The 11,045-nt window shown below is 49.1% G+C and overlaps 1 protein-coding gene across 3 annotated transcripts in view; it reads left to right on the top strand.

Moving 5' to 3' along the window:
* Nucleotides 1–10,254, top strand: part of gpn1 (GPN-loop GTPase 1) — a 137,553-nt gene extending 127,299 nt beyond the window's left edge. For 2 of the 3 annotated variants that reach the window (XM_073050347.1, XM_073050345.1), the window contains 6 exons: nt 6,689–6,835; nt 7,225–7,307; nt 7,520–7,559; nt 8,348–8,444; nt 9,309–9,422; nt 9,908–10,254. In XM_073050347.1, coding sequence (XP_072906448.1) covers nt 6,689–6,835; nt 7,225–7,307; nt 7,520–7,559; nt 8,348–8,444; nt 9,309–9,422; nt 9,908–9,993 — 567 coding nt within the window. In that variant the 3' untranslated portion in view covers nt 9,994–10,254. The remainder of the gene's footprint in view (nt 1–6,688; nt 6,836–7,224; nt 7,308–7,519; nt 7,560–8,347; nt 8,445–9,308; nt 9,423–9,907) is intronic. The other variant, XM_073050346.1, reaches the window with a different exon arrangement.
* Nucleotides 10,255–11,045: the final 791 nt, after the last annotated feature.

The raw sequence follows: 11,045 nt of genomic DNA on the forward strand, positions 1-11,045 counted from the left end.
TGATGGGCTGAATGGCCTAATTCTGTTCCTATGTCTCATGGTCCTCCTCATGGAATGTGTGTGTTTTCTCTGGGTCCTCTGGTTTCCTTCTATGATCCAAAGCCATACTGGGTAGGTTAATTGGTTATTGCAGATTGTCTCGTGATTAGGTGAGGGTTAGATCAGGGATTGTGGGCGGTATAGTTTGAAGGGCCAGAAGGGTGTATTGAATTGAAATGAACTGTATTTCAGTTTATTGTCATGTAGAAACCACAACTGCAATGCGGTTAAAAAATGTAACAACGTTCCTCCAGAGTGATATCACAAAGCACATGACAAAACAGACTACACCAGAAAATCCATAAAACGTTTGTCAATCCCCAAATCCAGAGTCTGGAGAGGCTGCTTTGTATTAGTATCACGCTACCATCTTAGTGTGTTCCCCGGAAAGGAGTTCCAAATCCAACAGACAAAACAAGACTACCCAGACACACCAAGTCAGAAGACCAACTCTACCATCCAACAAACCAAAAACTAAAGCTACAAGATCTACACGAAACCACATAGTTACATATAGTTATAGTTAACATATAGTTACAACAGTGCAAACAATACCATAATTGATAAAAACAGACCATGGGCACAGTAAAAATAGTCCAAAGATGTTAAAAGACTATTAGTTCGAAATAAACCACCACACAGTTTCAGACTCATCATCCCACTCAGGCGGTAGAAGGGAATGCCCCCGCTATGGACTTCCATGGTGCCGCCGGACTCAGCCTTGCAGACGCAGCACACAGTGAAAGCGCTCCGACTGCAGTGGACTCCGAGTCCGTTGAACCTCCGAGCCTCCGACCATCCCCTCCGGCGCAGCCTCTCTGAGCACCATCCTCTGCTGAGCGCACTGCGACGCCCCTGCCACCAGCCACCAGCAACACAACCCCGAGGACTGGGGGCCTGTTCTTCCCAGCAGAGACCCGGACCTCAACAGCAGCAGCAACGAAGAAGGCCTTCCTGGAGATTTCCAGATGATCCTCTGTGCTCCCACGTCTGTTTTTCATCAGATTAGGATTGTGCATGGCTCCCCGCTTAACAAATAACAAATATCAACTCTGGAGAGGCCGCTGCAAACTGCGTCACGCCGCCATCTTGAAGCAACTTCTGTGCTGTATCTCTGACCACCTGCATTGTGAGAGTTGGGCTCGGTGGGATGTGCAGAGAGAGTAGTGAAACGATAAACTGGATTAGCGTGAGGAAGAACAGTTATGAGAGAAGAGTGTAAGGATTGGTTTGCTCACTGGTATAGTCAGTTAGCTAAAGCTTACAGAACAACCTGGAGCTACTGGGAAGGAAACCTGACCCCTGCTCAGTCCATCAGTACCCCTCAGCTTCAAAATGCCCCCACATTAATTCTCTGTTGCACTCCCGCAGTGAGCCTTCTGCCACTGGTGCTTCGCACTGTTCCCACAAAGCCATGGTAGCGGTCAGGGTGAATCCTCGTGCCCCTTGATTGGCCGGGCTGGGGTGAATCCTCGTGCCCCTCGATTGGCCAGGCAGTGGTGAATCCCCACACCCCTCGATTGGCCAGGCTGGGGTGAATCTTTGAGCCCCTCGATTGACCAGGCTAGGGTGAATCCTCACACCCCTCGATTGGCTTGCTGAACTTCATTCTTGGGCCCCTCGAATGGCCAGGTAGGGTGCTGAGTGACCTGTGGCCAGAGGGTCATGAATCCGTGGAATTCATTGTTACAGGCAACTGTGGGGACCAAGTCATTGAGTATATTTCAGGCAGAGATTATTTGGTCCATATGTTTTAAGATGTACAGCACCTCTACTTTAATGTGAACTTCCCGCAAGACATACCCACTAACACAGAACGTAAAACAGTACAGGCCCTTCAGCCCACAATGTTATGCTGACCTTTTTAAATTGACTCCATGATTAATCTAACCCTTCCCTCCTACACAGCCCATAACCCTCCATTTTTCTTGCATCCTTTGCCTATCTAAGAGTCTTAAATGTCCCGATTGTGTCAGCCTCTACCATCCCCTCTGGCAGTGTATTCCAGACACCCATCACTCTGGTATCTCCCCTAAATTTTTCTGCACTTACCTTAAATGGATGTCCTCTGGTGTTGGCTATTGTCCTGTGGAAAGTGCTGGCTGTCCATTCTATCTGTACCTCTGAATCTTTGACAAATCTAACATTCTTGTTCCAGATTTCTTTCTTATGTATAGTCCAGTATCCAGTATACCCCTCTGGGGATTCACAATCCCAGCTGTCTGTGCCTGACCCAAACCGTTTTCCTGGCCAACGACGTAATATCTAATGTAATCCAGGGTTCCCTACCTTATCTCTGCCCTTCACTCAAAGAGGAACACACAGATCTTGAACTCTTGTAATTTTAAGTGTAACCCCTGGGTCGCCTCAGGCATCGCTCAGCTCGTTCTCGTCTAGGGGCAGCAGCCTTCGGCCCCGCCAAACTGGGTAATCAGCTGGTGTGGATGCTGTGTGATGTCCCCGCCTCGCCCAAAAACTCAGACAGTACACCTTATGCGATTAAATGAGTACAATTTATAAAGATTACTATAACTAAGCGATTACTAACGATACAGTATATATGAATAAGAGAAAAAAAAGAAAAGGCGCCAAACTTATCAAAGTCCAAACCACTTCGTGCACAATCGTTGGAGCTCAATTACTGAAGTCTCATGGCCACCATTCGATCCCCTCCGACTTCCTCGACCCGCCTCCTGGGACCCCCACGGTGGTCGACCAGACGCTCCACACTCCTCTGTCTCCGTCTCCTCTCATCACCGAACACCTTGGGCCGGGGACCGTCGCCCAGCTTCCAGCATTCCATCCTCTCTCTCTCACTCCATCGCCCCGACTCCCCAAAATCCCGCCAACAATCAGTTTACAGTCCCAAACAAGCTTCCAGCACTTATCATAACAAAGACGCTAGCATTCCTACTATTAACACAGGCGCCAGCATTCCTACTTTTAACAAAACAAAGACGCCATTTTGATTACATACACAGTAACAAAGAAAAAGAAAAAAAAACCCCGTTACACTCTCCCCCCACCAAATAAAAGTCATGTCCTCATGACTATTAGATAACTCGTCACCTTTCCTGCCAACACACCGTAACCCAAGCACAAGCAGTGACATCTCCTCCCCACACAGTAAACCTCACGCCCTGTTCCTTAGGCGCTATATAGGCCAACTATCTGGGCGTTCCCTAACCCTTCTGAGACCTCCGTACCCCCTTCACCTAAACCCTTAGGCTAGGACACAGCTGAGGATACCTTGGGTCCACTACCAACTCCTCTTTCAACCTCTCACTCATGCCCCACACTGCACACAGCTAACCCTCCCCACTACACCTGACTCAGTGGAAGAAGGGCCAAAGGTCTCTTCCTCAATCGAGGGAAAGTCAGCAAAAGGCAGCATGTACCACACATCCAGCACATCAGCCTTTGAATCCGTATTCTTCCTCATTTCTTTGATCAGTAGCTGCTGTTTGATCTTCTCCAAACGGAAACGCGTGGCCTGCACTGCTCCTGCAGTCTCTTCAGCCTCCTGCAATTGAGATTATCATCTTCTCTGGCCCCTGGCTCAGCAGTTCTGACTCCTGCATCCCGGCCATCTCAATCTGGAATGCAGTTACTCCAACAGCTTCTTCCACCCCGACCTGAAAAGCAGCAGTTAAAGATTGGTCACCCTCCAGTTCAGTATTCACTGCACTTCTCTCCAGCTTCTTTTTTCTCCTCATGACTTCTTCCAAATCAACCTTCAGGTGTTGCACTTCATTTGAACTGTCGATGGTCATCTTCAGGTTCCCTTCAAGCTACCCTTCCCCCTTCCAAGATTTGTCCGCAATTTCTTCACCTCCGCAAACTCCCTTCTCCAGGCTCTCAGTTTGCTGTGGCCCTCAGTCAAACAACTTTCTTCGTTCTCTCCAACTTGTAAGTCTTTCAAATGGTTCCAGATCACTCTCTCCGGTCTCTCAGTCTTCATTTCAAACTTGATTCCGTAGAGACAGACACTCATGAGCTGCGATCTTCGCCAGCTCTGGCACGTGTCCAGAACACACTTTAACTCTGTAGTTCTCAGCCGCTCCTGCAACGACCTCACTTCATATTCTCCTGAGGCAAATCCAAATACCAGGAGATCATCCACATACGTCAAAATTCCAAACGCCTCCACACCCCATGGTCTTCCACATGCCCTGCAGGAAGGTTGCAAGGGCTCCGGAGATACCCTGTGGTATCTTTTCGGACCGGAAAGACTCCTAGGAAACTTTTAACCGCCGTCTTCTCCTTGGCGGCCTCACTCATCGGGATCTGGCAACATCCACTCCTCAGATCCAGCACCTTAAACCTCTTCGCACCACTCAGATAGGCCATCGCCTCTACGGCCCAATATAATCCACACACACGCTGCCTACGTCTGCCACGGCTGTAGGGGCCAGTCGCCGCAACCTCTGCCTCCACCGAGGTGTCTTCAGCAGTCAACTCCCCTCCCTGGTGGTATTTCGCAGCTAAGAGGGTCTCACCCTCAGATACTCCTCCAGGCCATACCACCACCGGCTCTTGTTTGAATTCGGTATCGGCCCAATGCTGCTACACACGTCCGCACAAGCAGCTCGAAACTCTGGGTGCATCGATAATGCCTCCAAACAGCTCTCACCCGCCTCCTCCGGGCAGGCCCCCAAGCGCACCAACAGGATATTGGTTCTTTCCATAACCGAAACGCTGCCCGTCTCAACAGTGTCCGGACACATCAGCATTAACGATTCACGAACCTCAGTCACCTCCACATTTGCCTCTAAGAACTCCATTTTCACTGACCAACAACCGTCGTCTTTATAATCACCGGCACTGGTACCCCAAATCTCCAGTGCCGTCAATGTCATCAAAGGTAAAGGCTTCCAAAAACGGTTATAAAACAAACTGTACAGCAACTTAACCGGTGCCCTGGTGCCGAGGATGGCTTTAACTTGACCTCTATCCATCCGTAACAACACCTGTGCGCGTGGTCCCTCTAAGCCTTCAGGAATAGGGTCTGTTCCTTGCGGGAGTTCCTTGGTACATTGCTGGGAACGTGCTCCCCCAGAGACCCCAAGCCGTTCCTCCACTGGGCCTCCTCTAAGTTTCCCGACACCTCTCGGGTCAACGGAACAACTGATCCCCTTGACAGATCCCCCTGTCTCCACAAGCAATTTATCTGCCCTCCTAACCAAAAGGGATACCCTAAAAACTTCCCACCAATCTCCTGCCACGGATATGATAAGCCCCCCAGCTGCGGCATTTGACTTCCAGTCGAACCACACGCATTTTCCCACACTTTCCCAGAACTGGCAGCTGTCACTTCGAGGTAATTGCGCCCGACAGTTCTAACAACGCTACCAGCCCGCCTACTCAAACTTTCAACCAATCCCTGTCGCTTTCCCTCAGCCAAGCACTGCCACTCACCCAACAACTGAGAGGTCTGCTCCGCCCACATCTCCGCCCCTTTAGGGCTGGATATTATTCCAACAACCGGGCGGAGCCCACCATAGCTGAAACATCCCAACCTGTCACTCCTCACTCTCCAAACAGTACGGACAACCCATGGTACCACCACCATTTCGTCAGCGCTAGTCAGAACTCGAACAACGACCTCCGGGCTACCAACAGCAGCCACCCCACCCAACACACATGCAGAGACAACCGGCAATCGCACACCCACAAAGGCACACCAGCTCTTCGCCGCAGACACAATTTAAAGAGGGCGATCACACAGCTTCCACAGAAATCAATCCCGGACGAACACCCCCGCAATGTAACCCCTGGGTCGCCTCAGGCATCGCTCAAACTCGTTCTAGTCTAGGGGGAGCAGTCTTCGGCCCCGCCAAACTGGGTAATCAGCTGGTGTGGATGCTGTGTGATGTCCCCGCCTCGCCCAAAAACAGTACACCTTATGCGATTAAATGAGTACAATTTATAAAGATTACTATAACTAAGCGATTACTAATGATACAGTATATATGAATAAGAGAAAAAAAAGAAAAAGCGCCAAACTTATCAAAGTCCAAACCACTTCGTGCACAATCGTTGGAGCTCAATTACTGAAGTCTCATGGCCACCATTCGATCCCCTCCGACTTCCTCGACCCGCCTCCTGGGACCCCCACGGTGGTCGACCAGACGCTCCACACTCCTCTGTCTCCGTCTCCTCTCATCACCGAACACCTTGGGCCGGGGACCGTCGCCCAGCTTCCAGCATTCCGTCCTCTCTCTCTCACTCCATCGCCCCGACTCCCCAAAATCCCGCCAACAATCAGTTTACAGTCCCAAACAAGCTTCCAGCACTTATCATAACAAAGACGCTAGCATTCCTACTATTAACACAGGCGCCAGCATTCCTACTTTTAACAAAACAAAGACGCCATTTTGATTACATACACAGTAACAAAGAAAAAGAAAAAAAACCCCCGTTACATAAGGATCCTGCTGTCTGAACACCCCTTTGCAAACATCCTACTCCAATTGAAATCTGAGGAAATGAGACTGGAGTAGCCGTGTGTGTCCCAACTGTAATCCTGCGTATTGACTACACCTTCTGGCTTTGGGGCGATGTATCACCTATAACAATAAATCAGCCATGATGGGCCAAACAGCCTAATTCTGCTCCAATATTTTATGGTTTTATGCTTCTGTTTTAGATTGACATTGTGGATCACAGTTTCGCTGTGGAGTGGATGACAGATTTTGAAACATTTCAAGATGCATTGAACCAAGAGACAACCTATGCCAGTAATCTAACTCGTTCCATGAGCCTTGTCCTGGACGAATTCTACAGTAACCTGCGGGTAAATCACGACAGCTACCTTCTCAGTTACCATCAGCTTCTCTCCGTTTCTATACCGTGTGTGACGGCATTTACCTGGAGTGAGACTATAACATATGTGACAGCATTTACCTGGAGTGAGACTGTACCATATGTGACAGCATTTACCTGGAGTGAGACTGTACGGTGTGTGACGGGTTGTATGACAGCATTTACCTGGAGTCAGACTGTACCGTGTGTGACAGGTTGTTTGACAGCATTTACCTGTAGTGAGACTGTACTGTGTGTGATGGACTGTATGACAGACTTTACCTGGAGTGAGACTGCACTGTGTATGAGGGTGTATAGTCTACGTTGGGCAGTGTTGGGTTGTTTAACTGTGGCCGCTCTAATTCGGTTTGTTTCTTTCAGGTGGTTGGGGTTTCAGCAGTCGAGGGCATTGGGATGCATGAATTCCTGCAGCAGGTCACGGAAGCAGCAGCTGAGTACGAACGGTGAGCTGAAAGACCTTGCACAATATTTGGTGGTGAAGGGTCCTTCCTCCCTCCAGATGTCTGTGTTCACTATGTTTCTGCTTGTTGCTGCAGGAATACAGAAACACTTGACTAGTTGTCCCAAACCCATCGCCTCAGACCTGGCTACTAAGTTTTGGTGATTTCAGGACTCTCAGACACTATTTAATTTGAGTTTTTTTGTCTTCGTACAGTGATTATCGACCTCATTATGAGAAGATGCAGCAACATCTGGTGAGTGATGTTTGCGTGACAGTGCTCAGAGTATTAGTGGCTTCTCCCCAGCTGTCCCCTCCCTGGTTCCCTTGGACCTGTCATTCAGATCCCTCACTCACCCACCCACCACGATGGCGGTGCTGCCCAGGAGGAGGTGGCCCGTTCAGCTCATCCTCTTACAGAATGCATGGAGCGTGTGGATTATTCCAGTTCCACCTCGCGGTTCATCACTGAAATAGCGCCTCTTCAGTGAGAATGGTTTCTGCCTCCACTCATCAGCTTTCCCACCTTCTCGAGAGAAGTTTTCTCTCTTTCTCCTCTCCCTCTAATTCTTCACATTTTCAAAGCCATGACCTCTCCTTGCTGAGATTTGTCTTCTCAGTTCACTCTGAATAAACTCCTTGTCAAAATATCCCTTTATTCTGTATTTGTGCCATTGAAGACCACTTCAACTTTGACATAAAAAGTAAATCTCTGCATCTTTCCCCCGCTGTGATCTAACTGTTGTCAACAATATACTCACCCTGCTCTTGCATTCGCTACCTTGGCAAATACAGGAAAGTGTCCTTCCTGCCTTTTAAGCCGCCCATGCTTTTGTAGTCTACATCCTCCCTCGCTCACCCCTATCCCCATCACCCACTTCTTTGTGTTCTTGGCTGCCAAAGAGGTGAAAAACCCCTCCTTCCCCTCTATCCCCTCCCACCCACAGTTTAATCTCCTCTTTGTAACCTAGGTGAAGGAGGTGACGAACCCCTCCCTCACCTCTATCCCCTCCCCACCCACAGTTTACTCTCTTTGTGTCCCAGGCTGCCAAGGAGGCGAAGAAGCGTGAAGACCAACTAGAACAACTGCGAAAAGACATGGGGGAGATTGCCATGGATTCCAGCCCCATTCCTGCCAACGGTGAGTGGGATTGCTCACCCTTGCTCTCTGACCAGCCCTGGTCATTCTGGGGTGTCTGCGTGGGAGGGCTACTGGAAGCTGAGGCTGCCTGGTTTGGGGGTTCAGAACACGAACAGGAGCTGGATTAAACTGTTTGAATCTTCGAACCTTCGAACCAGTTCTCCAGTTATCAAAATCAGAGCCGATAGTCTAACTTAGAGCCATTTTTTGAATCAGAATCAGGTTTCCTATCATGGATGTATGTGGTGAAATGTGTTGTATTGTAGCAGCAGTAAAAAAGCTACAAGTTTCAGTCAGAAATATAAAACAATGAAGTAGCACAAAAACAGAGCTAAAGGGTGATCTGGTGTCCATGGCTTCGTAGGCCGTTCAGAAATCTGACAGTGGAGGGGAAGAAGCTGTACCTAAAATGTTAAGTGTGTGTCTTCAGGCTCCTATACCTCCTCCTTAATGGTGGTAATGACACGAGGGCACATCCTGGATGGAGAAGGCCCTGGGAGGCTAGTGCCCATGATGGAGCTGGCTGACTTGACAACATTCTGCAGCTTTTTCTGATTCTGTGCATTGGTGCTTCCATATCAGACGGTGATGCAACCAGTCAGATGCTCTCCAGGGTACATCTATAGAAATTTGCTACAGTCTGGATCTCCTTAAACTCCAAATGAAATGTAGCCACTGGATCATCTTATTCTTCAACATCCAGAAAGATTCGCTAATATCCAGAAAAGTTCCCTTCACATCCTGATCAATAGTGTTTGGAGGTAGTGGTGTGCAGGAGGGAAGGAGATGAGTTACCTGGAGAGGATGTGCCTCCTCACCTCTGTGTAGTGGAATTGAACATGCTTCTTATCTTTTCATGTCTAGCAGATGAGGAACATGAGGTGGATCCGGGTCCCTCAGGTCTGATCCTAACCCGTGGGATTGCTGATGAAGAGGATGAGGAAGTTGATTCAGATACGGATGACCTGGATTATCAAAGTAAGTGGCACATCCTTCAGCTCTGCAGGTGAGGACTCTGCATGACAGACAAAGCCATTAAACAGGGAAAGTTCCATGTTGTGGATGCGGAGGGAATGGGACTTGGACTGTGCACATCTCCATGTTGTGGATGCGGAGGGACTGGGACTTGGACTGTGCACATCTCCAGGTTGTGGAAGCGGAGGGAATGGGACTTGGACTGTGCACATCTCCATGTTGTGGATGGGGAGGGAATGGGACTTGGACTGTGCACATCTCCATGTTGTGGATGAGGAGGGAATGGGACTTGGACTGTGCACATCTCCAGGTTGTGGATGGGGAGGGAATGGGACTTGGACTGTGCACATCTCCATGTTGTGGATGGGGAGGGAATGGGACTTGGACTGTGCACATCTCCAGGTTGTAGATGGGGAGGTGATATGGGACTTGGGTAGTGTGTGCTCTCTGCTCTGTTTGTATCTCATTGTTTTCTCTTCCATCGGCAGAAGTGGAGGAGCAGAGCGAGGAACCTGCCTTCCAAAGATACCTGGAACACAGAAAACAGCGAAACCTCCCTGTTGCCAAAGAATGACGAGGGATCAGCTGTTGCCAGTCAGTGCGTTTGCGTGGACCCTCCATCCTCAGAAACCCTCCCTGAGTGGATGGCAGGTTGAGATGTGTTGAGTGCTTCCACACTTCACCTGGCCAACGACTCAATCAGTGGTAGAGTGGAGGGGTACTACCTGTGTAGTGGGTCATACCTTGTTCCACCTGAACACTTGACTTGCTATAATTTCATACGTCATCGGTGTCTGGTATTTATTCAATAAAAGCAGTTTGTTATTTTCATAAAGATCTGAGAATGTTTGCTGTGTCTGGAGCTACAGTTATTGGGTTATGTACCCCTGACCTCAGAGATTCTGATTTATTCAGCCATCCATCACCACTACATTGAAACATGGATGTTGCTAGGAGCAGCCCACAATGTCGTCACACATTCTGGTGTCAACATAGCATGTCTGCAATGTTCAGCAGAACATCTCAAGCATCAACAACCTCAGAAACAGCACAACAAGCCTTTTCCACCGACTCACACGTGCAGATAGGCTTCTAACGTGAGGACAAGCTGCCTGTCAGACTCCTTCCCTGGCAAAGGCATTCAGAGCCGTGGAGATCAGGCTTCCAACTGACGGATGTGATGACCCAGGGACTTTGACCGTCAGGCATCAACTTCAAGACTTGCCAGCTTTGGTCCTGATCTTTGACCTTCAGTATCAACCCCAGGACTCACCAATGACAGACTTGATAAAGTCCATGCCTTGACCTCTGTACTCACAAGGATCTCTGTCCCTGGGACTCACTGACTTGACGAGTCACCATCCCTCATGACTCCTACCCACACAGACCTCTAATCTGTGACTCAAGGCTTTGGAGTGTCGCTGACCTGTGGGGTGGGTTTTCCCCAGCCCTTCGTCCATGGGACTGGATATAGACTACGATCTCGCTCATTGACCTTGGGGATCGCTTGTCTGTATCTTCAGTCAACCTGAACGATCTGAGTTGGACTCTTCATTTACTGACCTTAACTTCTAAATCCCCCACATCCCTGTCCCTGTGCCCTAACTCCCTGGGCTGTGCCCAAAA

This window comes from Hemitrygon akajei, chromosome 7 (assembly GCF_048418815.1).
Source record: "Hemitrygon akajei chromosome 7, sHemAka1.3, whole genome shotgun sequence".
Classification (NCBI taxonomy): domain Eukaryota; kingdom Metazoa; phylum Chordata; class Chondrichthyes; order Myliobatiformes; family Dasyatidae; genus Hemitrygon; species Hemitrygon akajei.